This window comes from Gorilla gorilla, chromosome 15, assembly GCF_029281585.2.
Source record: "Gorilla gorilla gorilla isolate KB3781 chromosome 15, NHGRI_mGorGor1-v2.1_pri, whole genome shotgun sequence".
Lineage (NCBI taxonomy): Eukaryota > Metazoa > Chordata > Mammalia > Primates > Hominidae > Gorilla > Gorilla gorilla.
In genome coordinates this window covers 19,205,549-19,229,289 of record NC_073239.2, presented here as the reverse complement: position 1 = coordinate 19,229,289, position 23,741 = coordinate 19,205,549, and the positions used below count along the sequence as shown (strand labels likewise).

The window sequence follows — 23,741 nt, the reverse complement described above, 5'->3', positions numbered from 1 at the left end:
ATGAGTATAAGAAGAAAAAGTGTTATACTTGTGTAAAATGTTTATACTATAGTAAAAGTATAAAATATACTTGTAAATAATGAACCCAAATTCATAGAAGTGTTTTTCTTTGGCTCTGGGAAGGAAGAAAGGGATGTGACTGATGAGTGTGATATGTGGAATGGGGTAGGGGATTTTTTTTTTTTCTTTTTTAGAGACAGGGTCTCACTTTGTCGACCAGGCTGGAGTGCAATGGTGTGATCCTAGCTCACTGAAGCCTTGAATTCCTGGGCTCAAGCAATCCTCCTGCCTCAGCCTTCTGAGTAGCTGGGTCTATATGTGCATGCCAGCACACCCAGCTAATTTTAAAAATTTTGGGGGAGATGAGGTCTTGCTATGTTGCCCAGGCTGATCTCAACCTCCTGGGCTGAAGTAATCCTCCCAACCTTAGCTTGCCAAAGCACTGGGAAATGAGGCATGAGCTACCATATAGGCATGAGCCACTGTACCTGGCTGAATTTTTTTTTATGTGATGCAAAATAGCAATTTTTGAAAAAAAAAAAAAAAAGCAAGGTGTGTATAACAGTGTGTATAAAGCGCTATCAATTTTGTAAATCGGGGTAATTTATTTGCAAGTATCTATATATGCTTATATATGTATAGACTATCGCTGGAAGGAGGTACAACGGACAGATAACTAGTAATCTCAGGAGAAGGGATTTGTAGTACTGAGGGTAGGAGGTGGGAGATTTACTTTACATTGTATATTCTCTTACACTGAGTTTTGTTAGTTTTTGTTTAATGCATGCATTTATTTTTGCAAGTATACACGTAAATGAATGCATGCAGTTTTTATAAAAGTAATTGCCAGAAATATGGGAATAGGATGCCTGAAAGAAAAACAGGAAAAATATCTTGTTTGTTAATTTCCTTGATATTTTTGATAAGAGATTTATTTTTGACATATAGTATGATAGGATTATATGATATAAATATCAATCTAGGAAATACTATAGAAGTAAAGAGCACATTTAAATTGGTTGAGTGTTTCAACAATGCATGCAACAGATACCCAACTCAGACTAGCCTAAGTCACCCTCCAACTTACCCCCCAACAAAGGATTTATCTACCCTGGAAGTCCAGGAAGCAGATCTGGATCTGTTTTCTGGCATATGTGAATCCAAGAGTAGAAATAATATCATCAGGACTTGGTTTTCTTCTGAGGCTAGTGGGATGCAGTACTTCAATTAGACAACCTGGATCTTATACCTGAGGTGATGGGGGATGAAGTTCATTCTAGCCACAGAGACTGAACAAGATCTCTGTAGCATAGGGTAAGGGTATTTCTGAAAAAAGAAATGCTGCTGGATAAGCATATATCTGATAAAGTAAGGATATTGTAAAGCCAGAAAGTTTATAATAGCTTTGAACATAATCACTAGGGCCTAGGAAGAAAATTAGATACTGGGAATTAAGAAATTGAGTGAATTGAGTGAACTGTTATAAAGCAACCAAGTCTTCATAGTCAACTAAGTGTGGGAGGAGAAAGTGAAATTTTCAATAGTACCTTAAGCATGGGAATTTAAATTTATCACAGTCCCATTTTCATTATGAAAATTTCTAGACAAAAACTACATTTCAGTGTTTTCCTACAAGAATTTTTGTTTTGTTGGTTGGTTTTGGTTTTGTTTTCTGTGCACAGGTACCAAGTAAAAGACTTCAAAACAATCATTTTATTTCAGCATTTGTACATACGTAGCACTGGCACCTATTTATTTAGTAAAATCTCTATTACCCGTTCAGTATTTGATATCCCTTAAATGCATGTCTGAAGTCTGAAGTTTTTAAAGTTGAATGTGATATTTGTGATTCTTTTTGACCTGCCATTAGTCACAGTGGGTGTCTGTGTCTTCTAAGTTACCATTTTAATCACATTTTATGATATACTGAAAATTGGAAAAGCTTTCATTCTTTGACGTTAAGAATCAGCCATCTATTTTTACTTTAGATGCTTTTCCCTAGTTTTTTAGAATGTTTTATCTCTAATTATGGACTATGTCATGTTAAAGCACGCATTCAAACATCTTAAATTTAACTATAAAGTAACACTTGGATAGAACTTACCAGTTCAGAGAACAGATTAATCTTAATGCTAAAACTTACATGCAAAGGTCCAAACTGCTGCATGTTTTTAAAATTATTATCAAAATAGAAAAGTAGCATTCTGTAAAGTTCACTTTTATTGCATTGATTAATTTTCCTATAATCAGGGTTTTACAATTTTTTTATGACTTCTTACACAATAAAATAATTCCATTGAAATTATATGAATTCAGCAAAATTCTGAACCTGTGGCTCCAAACTTTCTATTACTTTTTAATTGTTGGTGGTGTCCTACTTTGTGAGGTTTGTGACAACAATTTGCTCTGTGTTACCTTTCAAACACCATTTAAAGCAAAGTGAAAGATAACCATTTTATGAAAATTTAACTTTGAATAAACAATACTAAAACCTGACTTACCAGTGCCAGATTTTCAAAGTTACATTGGAAACTGTTTTTGGTGTTGTTTGAAATCCTATGGGAATGATTGTGGGAGGGTGGCAAATTCTTTTTAAATTACTACGTTGAACCTCATTGAAAAAAACTGATTACCTGTTCTTTAAAACTCAAAAATTATAGCAGGAAGGAACAATAATGCCCCTTTAATAAAGTATCACTAGCATTTAGGGTTGCTGCCATTCTCCCCTTTCGGGATTTGTTTTTCTCCCACAGAGAAGGAATTGAAAAGGTTAAATCATAACTGTAAGAATCAGTCTGTAGCCTGCCGTATTGTTTTCACATTCAATATCAAAGATGGCTTGACAACATATTTCGAATTTTCTGAGTTTTACTATTAATAAAGTTAAAAGAAAATCTAGTATGTTCAGGCAGTGGAGCCACATTAAATTTGTATGTGAAACACCCATTGTACTTATCTCTACTATAGATATTGCTCTGAAACCCATGTTCCACTTTCTGAATTCTGTGTATAAAGTTAAACATTGCAGAAGGGCATATATCTGATGGCACAGATAAATAAGGTTGAAGTTTAGTAATGAGCAAGATTGCTAAATTTAATATGTTCAAGTTTTTAGTGTTTGTATTATTAATACCTTTAGACTATTTTCTGGTAACTTATGAGACACTGCTGAAAACATTCATAGGTTTTTTTTTTTAACTGTCAGTAATTTAAGACTACTGTTCTTACTGTAGTACTGTATTTTATCATACCAAAATGAATACTGAATTTCTTAAAATATTAATTGCTTTTAGGCAAAGTTGTTATCTATGCAACAAGCCAGAGAAACTGCAGTTCAACAGTACAAAAAACTGGAAGAGGAAATCCAGACCCTTCGAGTTTACTACAGGTAAAATTCTTTTTAGCCTGGGGTTAAGTAAATATTGTTAGTTTGGGAAATGTTTCTACCTGATTTTACAATAGTGAATGAGGAAATACCTCAGTGAAATTAAATATTATGCACTTAAAGCATTTTTATAACTAAAAAAAGATTCAGGCTTATAGTATTTGTTATTCTACCTCTTCTCTTTACTATATTTGGTAAAGTTTAAATTTCCACTTTCATTGTAACTATGAAATTTACATAATCCATTACCAGTTGTCTAAATGAAGCCTGGATAGCTGTTGAGCTATTTGCCCATCTAAATATCATCTCTAAAACAATCGTAAATATAAATATAAAATATACATGTATTTATACTTATACATATAAATGTAATATATATTTAAATATATATATTTTAAAACACACATGAGTAGCAATAATAATAACCTTTCATGTATTTTAATATGACAGACTTATTAATTTATGTTACAGGAGTATTCACAACTACCCCTGTAACATAAATTAATAAGGTAGGTATTTTTTAATGAAAATGAATAGAAATGTCAGAATGCATCTCTTATAGTAATGGTAAACTTTTGTTTCAGGTTTGTATGTGAGAAAGAGAAAAAAGATTGTGTATTGGGTTATGTGTAAAACACCTATTCTTACAGTGGATCATGGTAGAAAACATTGAAAAAACACACCGATGCACAATGCCATGTATATTCTTTCATTACTAAGTTTAAAAAATCCTCAAGTCTGAAATGTAGGAATTCACTAAGGGTGCTGTTAAGTTTTTGAAAGATTTTTGTTTTACTTTGGACCTTTTCTCAGAATACAGTTAAAATGCATAAAATGCAATTAAATCAAAATAAGTTTTACTGAAGTATAATTAAGAAAATATTATGTCATGATATATCACGATATACATGCATCATTATTAATGGATAAAATAACTAGATCTAGCAGCAAGTCCATTAACAACTTTAATTTCAAGCCAGTGATGACTGTAAGTGGTATTTTTGGATAACTGCAAATGCTGAAATGTGACATGAAAATACCAGTGATTTCTATGGGTGCAAACTCTCAAGAACCACTGATATTACTACAGCAATTTGTTGCTCATGTTCATAATTGTAGGAAATACTGTAGTTCCATGAGAGTTGGTGAAAATAAAGATATAATTCTTTCCCATCCCCAAGTTAAGCACTCCTGCTTTGGAGCAATATTACTAACATCTGCAGTAGTTGGCTATTGTTACGGGTTGAATTATGCCCCCCAAAAAGGTTATACTGATGTCCTAACCCCTGCTATCTGAGAATGTGATTTTATTTTGAAATAGGGTTTGTACAGAGGTAATCAAATTAAAATAAAGTCAGTAGGGTGGGCTCTAATCCTCTACTACTGGTGTCCCCATAAAAAGGGGAAATTATGGACACAGAGACAGACATGCACATAGGGAAGACGATCTGAAGACACACAGGGAGAAGACTGCCATGTATCTACAAGCCAAGGAGTGCCAACAATTGCTGGCAAACACCAAACACTAGAAGAGGCAAGGAAGGACTCTCCTTTACAGTTGTCAGAAAGAACATAGCCCAGCCGACACCTGATTCCAGACTTCTGTAGTTTCCAGAACTATGTGATATTAAATATCTGTTGTTTTAAGCCACACAGTTTGTGGTACTTTGTTATGGCTGTCCTTGGAAACTAATGCAGTTATCAAACATCAAGTATGTTTGGTTGGTCACTGACTGTTGGGAATCATTTGCTTTTGCAATTAGAATTAGTGTCTATAAGTGGGCATACAGGTAACGAAAACCCTGATGGTGAATGAATACATCCTACCAACCTACTTTATTTTGGACTATAAAATGAATATTACACTCTTTCCTCTGTCTTTTACACCAATGACTCTCAACTGTAGCTGCCATTAGAATAACCTGATGGCCTCTAAAAATTCTGACACTTAGCCCACCCCATGCTGATTACATCAGTATGTTTTTAAAGCTCTCTAGAAAATTCCTTTATGCAGCCAAGTTTGAGAGCTGATGTTCTACATGCATATTTCAGTTAGCTGCATTAAATTAGGATCTCTTCTTGGTAAAGTAATAAAGAGGCAGATATTAAACCAATTATGAACACATGAATGTCGTGTGGTTTGTGCCCTGACCATGGACATTGCAAAGTGGTAATTAGTAGATTCACCTTATTGATGGGGAAGGTTTTTATGGAACATTCTCCAGTAACATTTATGGGACAAGACAGTAGGTGCTCTGTTGATGAAGTGACAGTATCAGAGAATTCCAAGAGGTATATGATAATGTTGCATGAACTGACATTACTTCCTAACAAGCAAACCTTGATGCCAGTTCCTGAAGCTCCTTCTCTGCTGAATTGTGGAAGATGATTGAATCATTTTTGAAAATCATAAAGCTAAAATTCTTGTTTTTCAAATACTCTTTAAAATCTACATGAGTCTAGTAGGATTATATGATCTCTTCTAAATAGAGATTAGTAATTATTGGTTCAAAGATATGCTTCACAACTACTTTTCTCACTGCTACTTAAAAAAAATTTATGGTGATGTAATAAAGCCACTGGGATTTGCAGTTAGACAGCCATGACATGTGTGGTCGTGTATAAATGAACCTCACCAAGCTCCTTTCCTTTCTTTAAAATGAGAGTAATAGTACCTACTTATAGGGTTGTTTTAGGTATATTCAGTTCTTAGCACAGTGTTTGGTTTATTGTTATTGATCAACCAATGTTAAGATATATTTCTTTTTAAAACAAAAGATCATTGAGGTAGGAGTAGAACCAAAAAATATATCGCTGAAACCAAAGAAGATTTCCCATAGGAAAAAAGAGTCAAATGTTACTAAGTGGTTAACTATGATAAGGACCAAAGGTATCCTTTACATTGGAAATTCGGTGGCCATTAGTGACTTCCACAGAGTAGTTTAGTCAACAGAGTATTAGATATAGACATCAGTTTTCTGTGAATTGAAGAGTAATTAGGAGGTAAAGAAGCATAGCAATTTGGACAATAGAGCAGTCCTTGAAGAAACTTGAGTAAGAAAGGTGGTAATGATAATTGAGAAGAGAGGAAACATAGGTTAAGGATTTTTGTTTTTGAAAAATAGCAAATACTTGAGTATATTTATGGCTAATTTGAGGAAGCCAAAATAAAGAATTCTTATAGAGCAAGATTCCAGAGGAGGTAGGAAGGGATGGAATTTAGAGTATCTGCAGAAAAGTTCACCTTGAACAAAAAGCTGGCCAAATTGTGATCAGACACAGGAGTAAAGGAGTTAAGAATAGCTGTATTTGTAAATTTGAGGCCACAATTAGTATTAACCGCACCTCCAACCCCCTACATAAAGTAGGGGTCAGTGTTGGCTTCTGAACATGAGAGGGTGGGCAGATCACCTGAGGTCAGGAGTTCAAGACCACCCTGGCCAACATGATGAAACCCTGTCTCTACTAAAAATACAAAAAATTAGCCAGGTGTAGTGGCGGACACCTGTAATCCCAGCTACTCAGGAGGCTGAGGCAGGAGAATCACTTGAACCTGGGAGGTGGAGGTTGCAGTGAGCCAAGATTGCACCATTGCACTCCAGCCTGGGCAACAAGAGTGAAACTCTGTCTCAAAATATACATATATATATATATATATATATATATATATATATATATGTATATATACACAAGTATGTATAATTCAAGAGCTGAAGAGACAGGAGATTGAAGTTGGAAAGTGGAATGTTACTATTTAAGTGAAATGCTTAAATGAAGTGAAGCACTCAGTTCTGAGCATGACCCAAAAACAGATAAATTGTACATATTGAATGAAGATATATCATAAGAAGAGACCTGCACAATGTGTGATGCATGGAAGAATGTTTGGTATCCACTCAAAAATTTAAGGGAAGTTGCATCTTCCAAGGAGATTCCATGTTTCTCCTAAAACAAAAAGATACAGAGAACTTTCCTGCATCGCTGATGGGAATGTAAATTGATGCAATCACTGTGGCAGACAATTTGGTGGTTCCTCAAAGGTCAAACACAGAATTACCATATGATCTAGCAAGCCCACTCCTAGGTATATACCCAAAAGAATTGAAAGTAAGGACAAGCAGTTACTGTACACCGATGTTTATGAAAGCATTGTTCATATTAACCAAAAGGTGGAAACCACCCAAGTGTCCCTCAGCAGATGAATAAACAAAATGTGGTATATACAGAGAATGGAATATTATCCAGCTATTCATTATTCAAAAACGAATGAAATTCTGATACATGCTGCAACATGGACAAACCTAAAGACATTAGGCTAAGCGAAATAAACCAGATAAGAAAGAAAGATTGTATGATTCCACTTATATGAGGTACTTAAAATAGCCAAGTTCATAGAGACAGAAAATAAAACAGAGGTTACCCGGAGTTGGAGAAGGGGAATACGGAGTTATAAGAGTGGGGAATTATATGATTTACATAGAGTGGGATGATGAAAAGTTGTGGAAATGAATAATGGTGATAATTGTACAATATTGTTAGTATACTTAGTGCCAGTAAGTTGTGCAGTTAAAATGATTAAAATAGTAAATTTTATGTTGTCATTTTACCACACATTTTTTTAAAGGTACAGAGAACACTCTGTGAGGATATACAGAAATTTATTTTAAATGGGATCAGTATAAGATTCCTGGGATGTACAACTCTAGGACGGGGGAGGAAATTACGAAAAAAACCAAGCTTAAGTTTCCTGCAAGCTCAAAGTCTACTTTAATTTGATTTAAATGAAAGTAAACAGTATTTCTTACACACCTGGTAAATGGTGCTTACAAATCTGTATGTGAAACACAACTAATTCATAGAAATAATAGGTTTTTCTACTAATTTTCCTGTGTTATAGAGGAAATGAAAAGGTTCCATTTTATGTGAAGGAACCTAAAACTAACCGTAATTTTCAGATAGATTAAATGGATAGATAGAACTCATAGATAATGGATTATGTCTGGTAAGCAATACTTACAGCTATCCAAATCAGTTTACATTTACATATACATTTATACATGTATATTGTCATATTAGAGAAAGTTATTTACCAATATTTAAGAAAAAAATAAGGCTGGGAAAATATAGGATTAGGAGAGGTAGCTAGAGCCTGGAGTGAGTCAGAATACAGCCGGCATGTATACTGTGAAGCAGCAAAAGAGAAAACTTCAAGTCTGACTCCCAACTCTCCAACAGCCAAAACAATGGAGGATGTATGATTAGCTCTTCGTTTTAGGGGCAGATTAAAATATGATGATGGCTTTCATTCTACCTTTCCTTTGATTTTACTAATTAGTGGCCGGGCATGGTGGCTCACACCTGTAACCCCAGCACTTTGGGAGGCTGGCGGATCACTTGAGTCCAGGAGTTCAAGACCAGCCTGGGCAACATGACCAAACCCCATCTCTACAAAAAATACAAAATTTAGCAAGGCATGGCGTGTGCCTGTAATCCCAGCTACTCGGGAGGCTGAGGTGGGAGGATCACTTGAGCCCAAGAGGCAGAGGTTGCCGTGGGTGGAGATCACACCAGTGTACTCCAGCCTGGGAAACAGAGTGAGACTCTGTCTCCCCAGTTTTTTTCTTCTTTACTAATTAGTGATACTGGCCTTTTTTTAAAAAAGTGGGTTTTTTTCCAAAAGTCTTTTTTTTTTTTTCTGGTTTAGTGTAAGAGCTACTGCTGGTAAAAACATTCCATTCCCTTGTATGGAAATAAGGAAAATGGAAATATGGAAATACAGGTTTATGAGTTTCTTTATTCTGTTTGTTTCCTTTGAGTTTTAGAATATTTTGAGTGCTAAGAAAATGAAGTGTTGGCCTTTTGTTTCTTTTGGCAGTTAGGAGCAGTGGCCAGTGAGATGGGAGGGTAGAGATATTAAACTTACCACTGTAGCTGATAGCTCTTTTGCATTAAAACAGAAAAGATAGCAGGAGAGGACTAACAATATAAAGATTTAAAATAAATTCCACATATTATAAAAGTGCTATTAGTAAATATTAGTACCTCCTGATTGCTATAGCAAATGCTAAATTCATTTGCAACACTTTCATTAATCTAAATCTAGACAGTTTCATCAAGAAAGAATCTTAAACTTGTAGGGATTAGATTTGTATTTAGTAATGATTTTTTTCCTGTTGTTATAAACCTGTAGTGCTGCATTCCTAAGTTCAGGAGGCATAATAATAACAAACTCTTTTCTAATTGAGGGAATGCCTGTTTCAATGTTTGCTGATTTTATAATGCTTCCTTATATTTCCTTTCACTTAAAGAAAGTGTAAATTAAAGTGTTTAGACAAGAATTAGACCTTGTTTGGCGCCAGTAGTATAGGATTTATTATACGTATTATAATTAACAAGTCAGTGTGTTTTAAATTTTTATTATTTTTGTGTGATTCCATGTGTGAATTTGTAATGCCATTCAGAATATGGTAAATTTGACATTTTAGAACAAAAATGTTGAAGAGAATGCTTCACTTTTTAAGGTAATTTGTTTCCTGTGATTGAACTAGTATTTTTTGATAATAATTATATGAAATAAGTGTTTAACATAGTGAAAAGTGGGATAAACATTAACCCTACTTACTGGGTTTGTAGTATACATTTAAAAGTCATAGAAACCATAAAGATAGAGGCCAGATGAAATATACACAAAAAGAAAGTAAAATTCTTTATTTTTTTCTATATTACTTTAGTAAATTTTATTCAGTATAGGTCCTTTTCTCTTTATATACTTTTTTTGGTCTGTGTATATACTGTCCTTAACAGTCAGAAATACTGCTGACTGTCACTAGAATCCATGGGGTTTTTTTTTGTTTTGTTTTAATGGTAGTGATAGTTTTTTATTGGACCATATTCTTTCTTGGTCAGAACTACGAGTTGATAAGAAAAGTCACTGGTGATTATAGCATGCAAACTATAGCCATGAAGCAATATTTTTCTCAATGCAAATCCCTCATCAAGAGTGGGGTTGAACACTTGATCCTGACCTCATTAGTTGTATATTCTAATCAGTGGTGTCAATTGGCCTACCCGGTGACATAAATTTTTTGTCACACCTCTGTTTTCTCTAATAATTAACTATCTATGGAGCTACATTATGGTACCATACTGCAACAGCTGTGATTAAAAAGAACACAAGAAGACTTGAATTACACTTCCATCTTTGGCATTAATCAGATTTTTTTTTGATTACCGTAGACAAGTTTCAACTTTGCTTGATTTCAGTTTCTTTAATTTTGACGTGAAAAGCTTTTTCTACTTCTCACATTTTATGAAATTTGTTACCCCTTTATATGGTAGATTAAATTTTTATTTAGTAACATTTAAAGTCAAACAGTCTTTTTATGCCATTAAGTTGTGTCTATTTTCAGGGCCTTTAAATTTAAAAATTTACAGCTGGCTTCACTGTTCAAGTCACTATATATATATTTATTGGTGACTCTGGAATGTAAAACAAAAAGAAAATTAAAACAGTTTTTTTTAAAAAAAAATTATACATTTTCTGTATGTCCAGTGATTTGGACTATATTTATTAAGCATTCGTCTCTTCTTCCTCTCAACTTATAGAATATGGCATTTACTAAGCTACTTCTGAATGTCGATTGCCTCACCTGTAGACAGCAATAGTATCTAACCTGCTTAATATGAAAATCAGTGAGATGATACATCTGAATGTTTTTGAAAACTGTGAAGCACTGTGCAAAGGAGATATATTAATAAATTTAATTTATAAAATCACTTACAAATGTTTGCTGTCTTGAGACATAAGACAATTAAATTAGTAAAGAGGCTATTGCTACTGAAGTAAATTTGTATCTTCTATAGCTTTCTATCCAGAAGGACTTTTTTGGCATTATCAGTTTTCACAATTTTCTGCGCCTTATTCAACACAGTAAGTTATAAGAATAAAACTAAATTTCAACATGTATAGCTCTCAACTGCTAATTGTTATTCTACAAAGTGACTCAACCTCCTTTTAAGAGCATTTAACAAAATATTTTGTCACTTAATAGTTGTGCCTAGCAAAGGACCCAGAGTTTGTATTAGAATGGGCTTGCTAATTATAGGTCCTGGAATTTGATGTTTCTAAACATTGTTTCTATTAGCTTGAGAAAAATACAGTTTTATATTTTGTTAGATTAAAAAAGTGCAGTGTTTCCCTTGGTCTTGGCACTCAGAATCACTATTATTATAGGTCCACAGGTGGCAATTGCCTCCTACATAGGCAATCTTTGATTCATCGCTTTCTTAAATTTAATTTATAACGAGCTTTTGCTAGATTTTTCCTTGCAATCATTGTCACTTTTGCCTTTTCCTACTTAGACTACACCTGAATAATTTTATGCCCAAGCTTTTTTTGCTACTTTGTTTACTTGTCTTCTCCATCCTTACTTAAGATTCCTGAAACTTTATTTTCACCCTCTGATTCAGCCATCAATAGTATTTAACAATACCACATTACATATATAATGAAGTCCGAACTCTTTAATGTAACATTCATGAACTTCCTCGATATTGCTGCCATCTCTGTTTCTTTTTTTTTTTTTTTTTTTTTTTGAGACAGAGTCTTGCTCTGTCGCCCAGGCTGGAGTGCAGTGGCGTGATCTCAGCTCACTGCAAGCTCCACCTCCCAGGTTCACACCATTCTCCTGCCTCAGCCTCCCAAGTAGCTGGGACTACAGGCACCCGCCACCATGCCTGGCTAATTTTTTTTTTTTTTTTTTGTATTTTTAGTAGGAACGGGGTTTCACCATGTTAGCCAGGATGGTCTCGGTCTCCTGACCTCGTGATCCGCTCGCCTCAGCCTCCCAAAGTGCTGGGATTACAGGCGTGAGCCACTGCGCCCGGCCCTGTTTCTAATTTAGTATTTCACCAGTCATCTTTTTGCTTCCCAGTTTCATTCATATTTGTGTCACTGGTATACTGCTTCACACATAGTAAGCGCTCAACAAATATTTGTTACACTGAATTGACTATTTTGTGCACTCCCAAAATAGATTGTTCAGTATTCCATGGACACACCCGACAATTTCCCACTTCAGTGCTTTCTCATGTCGTCATTTCCTCCTGGACTACTCCATCTCTGCCTATCCCGTTTTTATTGAGGCTTCACATCATAATTTAAGTAACAGCTATTCTATTAATACTTTTCTAATCTTGTCCGTTAGAAGTGATCTCACTATGTAAAATTCCTACCATAGTTATTCACAGTGGCTCTCTCGCAATACATACCTCATGCCTTCTTGTCCAATAGTTCTATGAATATGTGTCTTAACTCCCCTACTGGTGCTTCCGTTCTTTATGTATAGCAAGACTTTAGTAAATATATGTCAACAAATGAATAAACAATCAAAGTTAACACTAGATTGAAAGTTTATTCAGATGTAAAGTGTCACCTGCACAATGTTTTTTTGTGTGCATTGCATATAATAAGAACTCATTGATAAATGTGTAAATGAATGAATGATTTTAGATGACATGAACCTAGTCCAGCATGTAGGTTAGTTATTTACACGGATGTGGGTCAAAATGGTGTCTCCATATAATAAAGCAAATATATCACCTACCAAAAAAATTTCTTTTTTTTTTTTAGACCTACAGTGTTCATATTTGAAAACTATCATTGGAAACATTTGTTTGGATTTTACCTTTCTTAAAATTTAGAATTAAAAAAAAAACTTAGGAAATAGTATCATTATCCACTGTTCATTGCAGCATTATTCTTAGAATGAAAAAATAAATTAAAATATTTTCCGTGGTTGCTTTGTTTGGTCTGCATATCATTGGAAAAAATATATTAAATTCATTGCCAAAATGAGATCTAGGAGATCTGGCAATGTGGGACCGTTAGGATTATAGTATGACATGTTTATTATTCAGGGTTCTTCAGAGAAAGAGAACCAATAGACTGTATATAAATAGGGCAAGAGATTCGTTTTAAGAAGGTGGCTCAAACAATTGTGGGGCCTGGCAAGTCTGAAAATCTCAGAGCAAGCCATCGGGCTGGAAAACCAGTGAAGGGCTGATGTTGTACTTTTTAAAATTTTTTATTTTTGACTCAGGGTCTCGCTCTGTTTCCTAGGCTGGAGTGCAGTGGTGCAATCACAGCTCACTGCAGCCTCAAACTCCCATGCTGAAATGATCCTCCTGCCTCAGCCTCCTGAGTAGCTAGGACTACAGGCACATGCCACCATGCCTAATTTTTTTTTTAAATTATACTTTCAGTTCTGGGATACATGTGCAGAATGTGCAGGTTTGTTACACAGGTATACATGTACCATGGTGGTTTGCTGCACCCATCAACCCATCATCTACATTAGGTATTTCTCCTAATGCTATCCCTCCCCTTGCCCCCCAACCTCCAACAGGCCCCAGTGTGTGATGGTCCCCTTCCTGTGTCCATGTGTTCTCATTGTTCAACTTCCACTTATGAGTGAGAACATGCAGTGTTTGGTTTTCTGTTCCTGTGTTAGTTTGCTGAGAATGATGGTCTCCAGCTTCAACAATGTCCCTGCAAAGGACACGAACTCATTCTTGTTTGTTTGTTTTTTTGAGACCAAGTCTCGATCTGTTGCCCAGGCTGGAGTGCAGTGGCGTGATCTCAGCTCACTGCAACCTCTGCCTCCCAGGTTCAAGTGATTCTTCTGCCTCAGCCTCCCAAGTAGCTGGGATTACAGGTGCCCGCCACCATGCCCGGCTAATTTTTGTATTTTTAGTAGAGACGGGGTTTCACCATGTTGGCCAGGCTGGTCTCAAACTCCTTATCTCAGGTGATCCACCTGCCTCGGCCTCCCAAAGTGCCAGGATTACAGGCATGAGCCACCACACCCAACCCTGAACTCACTCTTCTTTATGGCTGCATAGTATTCCATGGTGTATATGTGCTACATTTTCTTTATCCAGTCTATCATTGATGGGCATTTGGGTTGGTTCCAAGTGTTTCCTATTGTGAATAGTGCCGCAATAAACATACGTGTGCATGTGTCTTTATCATAAAATGATTTATAATCCTTTGCGTATATACCCAGTAATGGGATCGCTGGATCAAATGGTATTTCTGGTTCTACATCCTAGAGGAATCACCACACTGTTTTCCAAAATGGTTGAACGAATTTACACTCCCACCAACAGTGTAAAAGCATTCCTATTTCTCTACATCCTCTCCAGCATCTGTTGTTTCCTGGCTTTTTAATGATCACCATTCTAACTGGCATGAGACGGTATCTGACTGTGGTTTTGATTTGCATTTCTCTAATGACCAATGATGATGAGCTTTTTTTCATATGTTTGTTGGCCACATAAGTGTCTTCTTTTGAGAAGTGTCTGTTCATATCCTTTGCTCATTTTTTGATGAGGTTGTTTTTTTTCTTGTAAATTTGTTTAAGTTCCTTGTAGGTTCTGGATATTAGCCCTTTGTTAGATGGATAGATTGCAAAAATTTTCTCCCAAAAATATGGAATGCTTCACGAATTTGTCTGTCATCTTTGCATAGGGGCCATGCTAATCTTCTTTGTATGGTTCTAATTTTAGTATGTTTACCCAAGGTGAGCACTAATTAAAAAAAAAAATAGAGGCAAGGTCTCACTATGTTGCCCAGGCTAGTCTTGAACTCCTGAGCTCAAGCAATCCTGTCGCCTCGACTTCGCAGTGTTGGGATTACAGGTGTGAGCCACCGCACTTAGCAGATGTTGTGGCCTTGAGTCTCAAGATGCAGAATTTCTTCTTCCTTAGGGGATCTCTGTCTTCCACTGATTGGATAAGGTCTACTCATAATTATAGAGGCCGTCTATTGTGCTCAAAGTCTACTGATTAAACATGTTAATCACAGCAAAAAAAACAAAATACCTTCACAGCAACATCTAGATTGCTGTTTGATCAAATATCTCATTACCATAGCCTAGCCAAGTTGACACATAAAATTAACCGTCACACGTGCATTTCGACAATTGACTAGGGCTAGGTAAAAATTACCCTCTCTAAAAGGGGCATGCACTTGCCATTTCACCACACTTTCTATTCCACCTACTTTGTGAATTTAAAGTCATCTTCCTCGACCCTGTAGGTATTTAATTTTATGACCCCAGATGTATGTTGTGATATTACTTATAAAATGGATGTTTGTACACGTATACATATACTCTGGCCCCTGGCTACCTCTCTAACCTTATTTGTTAACATGTTTCTACTCTTGGTTCACTCCAGCCACACTAGGTTCCTTAATAACTCAAATATTCTAGGTGTGCTCCCATCCCAGGGCCCTGCCATGTGTTCTCTCTGCCTGGAGTGTTCTACCCCCGGAGTGTCACATGAGTCTGTTCCTTTACTTTGTTCAACTTCCTGCTTCAATGTCGCAAGATCACACTATCTAAAATAGTGTACCCTGTTACTACATCACTCTATTTGTTACCCTCCTTTATTATTATTTTTTTCATAATAGACATGCTTACATGACACTATACTGTATTAGTGGATTGTCCTTTAGGATTTTTTTTTTTGACCGCTGAATCTTATACCTGAATCAGTGCTTGGCATGTCTCTGATGCTCAATAAGTGTTTTGAATGAATGAGTATGTATTAAATATACGTGTATGCTTAAACATTGTGATACATTAGAAACTTAACAGCAGGTTGCCTGGGAAGTGAGACTGAGTCTAGCAGTCAGATTTCTTATATCCATGGTAAGTGAGAGAAGGGGACATTTTAACTTTCATTTCATACCCTAATAAAGTGTTTGAATTTAAAAATTTTTTATGTACATGTATTACTTTTGTATATTATAGCAATGAGTTTGTAAGTTTTGAAAAGACTCATGCATGGTAACCTGCACAAATTAAGCTTAATGCTTAGAATTGATAATGAAAAACTGATCCATGTTTTGGTATATGTATATTTATGACAATGTGGTTAATTTTTTTAAAATGGATTTTATTAGTGTTGTGCTTTACAAAAGGCAAGATTTATAAGGGAATTAAATTCCAGAGTAGACTTTATTCACCTGTGTTATGGAAAATATACATATAAATGATATCTTCACTTGCATTTTATGTTTGCCAAATATTTTTAACTGTTTTTGAAGGTATTTTACATGGCACTAATTCAAGCAGTTTTTAAAAGTAAAATAAGATGTTAAAAAAAATACTACCAACTTTAAAAGAACTATTAACCTGACATTCTTCTTCCACTTGATACAGAAGCAGGATTCTGTGACTGGTTAGAGATGAAGAGGGTGCCTTTTTAAAATAATTCAATCCTGTGAACACCAGCTATAGTCAGAAATGATAAGGAGAGGAGAGAATTCCTTCATATTTCAATAAATTTCACTCAGTTTAATTAGGTTTATTTAGTATATTTTAATTATAGATGTTTTCTTTTTCTTTACATGACACATGCATTAATAAATGAATTAAAGATTTTTATTGAATCTAAACTAGTTAAAAATATTTGGCAAATGAAAATAATAGCTAATAATTGAAGACCTTTGTTCAGGAACATTCTGATTCATTAATTGCAAAAACAATAAGTGTTAAACATACAGTACAAGATCCAATAAACTGAGATCTTTAAGCTAGTTTTGATTTCTATAAACTTTCTAATGCCACTGCTGTCATAAAAAGCTTAGTAAATATTGACTGAGGATGATGATGACGATCCAGCAGTATTTTTAAGACTGGGTGGCACTGGCAGTACAGTCAGATATCCGGGACTTAACATTGTTATTTTGCCATGAGGCCCTTCCACCTGGCCCTATCCCAAAACGATAAATGTTTACCTATAGTTAGGTATTTAAATGTGTAAATATTCCAGATTCAATTATATGTGAGGTAGCTAGAGTTTTCATTCCTTAAATCATGAACTAGTTCTCTAAAGTTTAAATGATTTAGAAGTTTGCAAGGGTCAAAATTGACTTGACTGAATGTTTTCCCCATAATTCCGAAAACATTATTTTATGAGTTCAGTTCAGTATAAAAATATTATGCCCCACTGACTATTCCAAACCTAAGATGTTTATGAAATGTATGAATTTATTAAGGTTTAATTTACTATTCTATTTAGTTGTTAAGCTTTAAATGTTGTTGTACAGTATGTCTTGTTCTCTTTAGGCTTAAAAGGGTTTTATGACAATCAGTATTCTATTAATGTAGTTCCAGTTATTCCCCAAAAATATCTTCTAAAACTTCCTGGTTCTGACTGAATCACAACTGAACAATATTCAGTTACTGTGTAAAGCAATCAAGAAGTTCAAAAGCCTAGAGATAGGGACTGGCTTTTTAGTTTAGTTTTGTTCAATGTTAATATGATAAAGATTTTCATTTATTTTAACCTATGGAAAGTTTAGTTGTCCTATCAAGCTTGGTTAGCTGTTCTAAACTATAAAAAATAAAAATTTTTGAAAAAATTACATGAAAAAAGGTGAAAATTGAGATTTTGTCGTAGAAAGTTGGACGCACTGTTCACTTAAATTATAATTAATAATGAAGAAAACGTCATATATTTCTAAATCTACTTTGATTAGGTCTTCCTTCACCTTTTCACTTGTAAAACTTTTGTTTTCCATTCATTCTTTTGTATGATACAGTGTTTTAATTCAGAGCTAACACCACAGTAAGACAGATGGTGCAGGTTCTGCCTTTCTAGCTGAGTGACCATCAACGGGTAATTAACCTCTCAAAGCCTCAATTTCCTGACCTGCAAAGTAAGAATTGTAATTATACCTGCCTCATATCATTGTTTTAGAATAACCAAATCAAATAATGCATGTACAATGCTTTATACAGTACTTGGGTACACTTAGGTATGTAATAAAGGTAACCCATTATTATTGTAATCCCAATGTTGAGTTTTTATTGTTATCATTAGCTCTTTTTTGAGATTCTGTTAATACATTTATAACTTTTTTTTAGCTTTTTAGGCATTAAATGCAATATTTTGTGAACACAATATGCAATCATTTGATTTTTCTTTAGGAACAAGTTTTCGCTGTAGTTAAGATGGTTGATTTTTTTCTTGTGAGGCATTTAAAAAAATATTTTGTCAAAATGGCATGCTTGAACTTAGATTTGGCCCTTTTTGATAAACAGTTTGTTTTCAGGAGTTGTTTATTCACACAGCAACATTTTAGTGTTCAAAAATATATTGAGAAATTCAAATCTAATAATTTTCATCACTTGTCCCCTAACCTATGAAAAACATGTTTTCCAAAGAGTACAAATTCAAAGTATAACATTTTCTTCAATGTTTTGTGTTAAAACTGTTACCCTAGAAAATACAGATATAATTTTTAAAGCTACGTTTGTAATTCCTTCTGTCTTATATCTTGGAGTTCAATACATATGTTATCTTATTTAATCCCTTCAACATCCTTGTAAGGCATCATCCCTTTTTGGAAAGGAGAAAACTGAAACAGAGAGAAAACTAACATCCCCTAGGTTACATTAAGGCCATCGACAGTGGCATAAATATTATCTAATCCTCCTGATAGCTGGGCCTTTTACTTTGCTACTGGACCCCTTCCTCTACTCATGCCTCCCTCAGAAATACTGCTGAAGCAAAACTGGTACTTCAGTATTATTTCCCTAATTTGGATATGCTTGACATGTTTATTGCACAAAACACATCACTGAGACCATGTTAAAGGCAGGTTAACACAGTAAAAGAATCTGACCTGCTTTGGAGTTTAACAGTCTTTGTCTGTGTTCAACCAAACTGCACAAATTACAACCACAGTTGATGTCTGGATTTATAAATACACGCCCTTTGATTTTTTTTGAACCTTTAAGCTCTAGCATTATATCATATGTTAGGCTACAAAACTAAATACTGTGCCTAACAGCAATTTTATCCATACAATCATAACAGTTTATGTTTATTAGTATGTTGTGGTATTAATATTGTTGTTTTATCTGTGCTGTAGCACAATCACTAACGTAACAACAATCATATTTAGTAGTAACCATTAACCAAATAGCTATTTTGAGTTGTATATGAATTTATTAAGAGCCTACTGTGTACTAAAGACTGTGCAGACTTTTGTGAAACATAGAGTTAACAGAGGATAAGATGCAATTGCTACCTTCAAATAGATTATAATTAACTGGAGAGAAAAAATATATACTAAAAATGAACATACGTTACTATGTGCTGTTAAATGAAATAATTGGACGCTTCCATGGCAAGTCACAGAAGGGAGAGATTCTTCTAGGCTTGAATAAATTTCACAAGATTTTATGGAATACTTGAGAATTGAAGTATATGAACCAATAAGATTCTGATAGAGAGGAGGAGGAAGAGGGCATTCTAGCCTGGAAGAACAGAATAAGCAAAAGTGGAGGTTTAATGAACATATTGTGTTATATTATGGAATTGAGAGAAAATTGCTGGAATTTTATTGTTAACATGTATTTAGTTTTTATTCTGTGTTTCCTGGAGAGCCTTGGGAATATAGAGCTTATTTTTTCAAATATTAAAAATTAACCTTATACTCAAAAGAAATACTTCAATACTTTATATAAAATTTAAAGCATCTTTAAAGCCTAAATACATTTTAGAAAAGCTTATGGAGAATTTTGGACATATACAACAGCCTACAGAATGAACTCTACATGTACGCATCACTTGCCCCTGAAAATGTCAACCCCTGGTCAATCAAATTTCATCCACGGTCTCATGCACATACCCCCACTCTCTGGTATTATTTTAAAGTAAATCACATGTACAGTGTTACTTTACTTATAAATATTTCAGTAAGTATCATCTAAAAGATGAGGACTCTTATTTTAGCATAACCACAATACCATTAACATACTTAAAAACAATTTAACAATAATGTATTTTATTTAATGAATTTATTTTTTTTGAGACAGGGTCTTCCTCTGTTGCTCAGGCTGGAGTGCAGTGGTGCAGTCACAGCTCACTGCAGCCTCCACCTCCAAGGGTCAGTCTCCTGAATAGCTAGGACTACAAGCTCACGCCACCATGCCTGGCTAATTTGTTGGGGTTTTTTGTGTGTGAAGACAAGGTCTCACTATGTTATCCTAGCTGGTCTTGAACTCCTGGCTCAAGTGCTTCTCCCAGCTCAGCTTCCCAAAGTGCTAGGATTACAGGCATGAGCCACTACACCTGGCCTACAAATAATTTCTTAATATCATCAAATATCCACTCAGTGTTAAAACTTCCAATTGTTTCATGTCATAATATCTAATTTGTTTTAATCAAGATTTAAATAAAATCCACACATTGCAATTGACTTATATACATTTTTATTATATAAACTTATGTGGCACAAGTACAGTTTCATTACATGCGCAAATTAAGTGAGGATCAGATAAGGGCTTTTAGGGTATCCATCACCTGAATAATGTACATTGTAGCCATTAAGTAATTTATCATTATCTACCCCCTTTGTACCCCCTCACCTTTCTGAGTCTCTATTGTCTATCATTCCACTCTCTATGTCCATGGGTACACATTTTTTAGCACCCAGTTATGAATGAGAACATACAATATTTGTCTTTCTGTGTCTGGCTTCTTTCACTTAAGATAATGACTTCCGATTCCATTCATGTTGCTACATGAATGGAATCTTTTTTCATTCTTTTTTATAGCTGAGTAGTATTCTATTGTGTATATATGCCATATTTTCTTTATCCAGTTATCTATGATGGACACATAGGTTGACTCCACATCTTTGCCATTGTGGATTGTGCTGTGATAAACATACGAGTGCAATGTAATGATTTCTTTTCCTTTAGGTAGGTTACCAAGTAGTAGTATTGCTGGATCAAATAGTAGTTCTGTCTTAAGTTCTTTGAGAAATCTCCATACTGTTTTCCACAGAGGTTGTCCTAATTTACATTCCCACCAATAGTATATGAGTTCGCTTATGTCTGCCAACTCACCAACATGTTATTTTCTGACTTTCTAATAATGGCCATTCTGAGTGGTGTCAATGAGGATGTCTCATTGAAATTTTAATTTGCATTTCTCTGATGAGTGGTGATGTTGAGCATTTCTTCATATACCTATTGGCTATTTGTGTGTCTTTTGAAAAAATGTCTATTCTTATCAACTGCCACTTTGTAATGGGATTATTTGGTTTTGCTGTTGTTATGTGAGTTTCTTTCCCTTGCCAGATGCATATTTTTCAGATATTTTCTCCCATTCTTCAGGTTGTCTGTTCACTTTGTCAATTATTTATTGTGTTGTGCAGAAGCTTTTTAGTTTCATCAAGTCCCATTTGTCTATGTTGTTGTTGTTTGTGCTTTTGAGATCTTAATCATGAATTATTTGCCTAGACCAATGAACAGAAGAGTTTTCCCTAGGATTTATTCTAGGATTTTTATAGTTTTAGGTCTTACATTTAAGTATTTAATCCATCTTGAGTTAATTTTTCTATATGGTGAGAGATAAGGGTTCAGTTTCTTCTGCATATGGCAATCCAATTTTCCCAGCACCATTTATTAAAAAGGGCGTCTCTTCTCCAGTGTATGTTATTGTCAATTTTGTCAAAGATCAGTTGGCTGTAAATATGTGGCTTTCTTTCTGGGTTTTCTATTCTGTTCCATTGATCTGTGTGTCTATTTTTGTACCTGTGGCATGCTGTTTTCGTTACTATAGCCTCGTAGTATAATTTGAAGTCAAGTAACATAATGTACTGTAAAAAGCTTCTAGTTCTGTTTTGTTTTCTGTTTTTTGGGGTTTTTTGCTTAGGATTACTTTAGTTATTCATACTCTCTTTTGGTTTCATAAAAATTTTAGGATTGTTTTTCCCAATTCTATGAAAAATGATGTTGGTGTTTTGATAGGGCCTGCTTTGAATCTGCAGATTTCTTTGGTTAGCATGGTCATTTTAATAATATTAATTCTTCTGATCAATGAGCATGGGATGTTTTTCCATTTGTTTGTGTCAGCTACAGTATCTTTAATCTGTGTTTTGTAATTCCCCTTGTAGAGATCTTGGCCACCTAATACGCTGGGATTGCAGGTGTGAGCCACCATGCCCCACCACTGTGGATTTTTCATAGATGACCTTTTGTAGGTTGAAAAAGTTTCCTTCTCTTTCTACTTTGTTGTGTGTGTGTGTGTGTGTGTGTGTGTGTGTCTATTGTAAATGGAATTGCATTCTGGAATTGGCTGTCAGCTGAATGTTATTGTTGTACAGAAATGCTACTGATTGTTGTACATTGATTTTGTATCCTGACACTTTAGCGAAGTTGTTTATTACTTCCAGGAGCCTTTTCACAGAGTCTTTAGGGTTTTTTAGGTATAAAATCATATTGTCAACAAAGAGAGATGGTTTGACTTCTTCTTTTCCTATTAAAATGTCTTTTGTTTCTTTCTCTTGCCTGATTGCTCTGACTAGGACTTCCAGGACAATGTTGAATAAGAATGATGAGTGGACATCCTTGTGTTGTTCCAGTTTTCAAGGGGAATGATTCCAATTTTTGCCCATTCGGTATGATGTTGGCTGTGGGTTTGTCATAGATGGCTCTTATTATCTTGAGTTATGTTCCTTTGATGCCTAGTTTGTTAAGGTTTTTTATCCTGAAGGGATGTTGAATTTTATCAAGAGCTTATTAAACCTGCACATGTACCCACAAATCTAAAATAAAAGCTGAAATTATAAAAATAAATAAATAAATAAATAATTTAAAAAATTGTTACTGAAGGTACCATAAAAAAAAAGAAGAAAATAACCTTTACAGTAGCATCAAAAAGAATAAAATACTTTGGAATAAATGTAAGAAAAGATTATTCCAAGAACTTACACTTTGAAAATAACAAAACATTGTTAAAGAAATTAAAGAAGATCTAAATAAATGGAAAAACATCTGTGTTCATGGATCAGAAGACTTTATTTATACTGTTAAGATAAGAATCTACAAATTCAACATAATTTCTATCAGAATGCTAGCTAACTTCTTTGTAGAAATTGAATTCTAATTCTCAAATTCATATGGAAATGAAAGAAATCCAGAATAGCCAAACTGATCTTGAAAAAAGAGCAAAGGAGGCAGACTCAAACCTCTTGATTTCACAACTTACTGCAAAGCTACACTAATCAAAACAGTGTGATATTAGCATAAGAATAGACATCTTGAAATTGAGTAGAATTGGGAGTCTAGAAATAAACCCATGGTGGACATAAAAAGAAATAGAAACTGAGCAGTGCAATATCCATTAAAGAAATTGAAGTCGAAAGCAGGAGGAGCTTTAGACCAGGAGTTTGAGACCAGTCTGGGAAACACAGTGAGACCCTATCTCTACTAAAAATTTAAAAATTAGCTAGGCATGGTGGTGTGTACCTATAGTTCTAGCTACT

General features: G+C 34.6%; 1 protein-coding gene and 1 pseudogene across 28 annotated transcripts in view; one reads left to right on the top strand and one right to left on the bottom strand.

Moving 5' to 3' along the window:
• MIPOL1 (mirror-image polydactyly 1) overlaps nt 1-23,741 on the top strand; it is a 363,261-nt gene that overhangs the window by 231,296 nt on the left and 108,224 nt on the right. For 27 of the 28 annotated variants that reach the window (XR_002008607.4, XM_019039995.4, XM_019040000.4 and 24 more), the window contains one exon: nt 3,294-3,388. Coding sequence is in view for 27 of the 28 variants with exons in the window: in XM_019039995.4 (XP_018895540.4) it covers nt 3,294-3,388 (95 nt within the window). In the remaining variant the exon portion in view is untranslated. Of the gene's footprint in view, nt 1-3,293; nt 3,389-4,787; nt 5,822-23,741 lie in introns of those variants that run through there. The other variant, XM_055360790.2, reaches the window with a different exon arrangement.
• Nucleotides 14,871-14,971, bottom strand: LOC115930760 (uncharacterized; annotated as a pseudogene).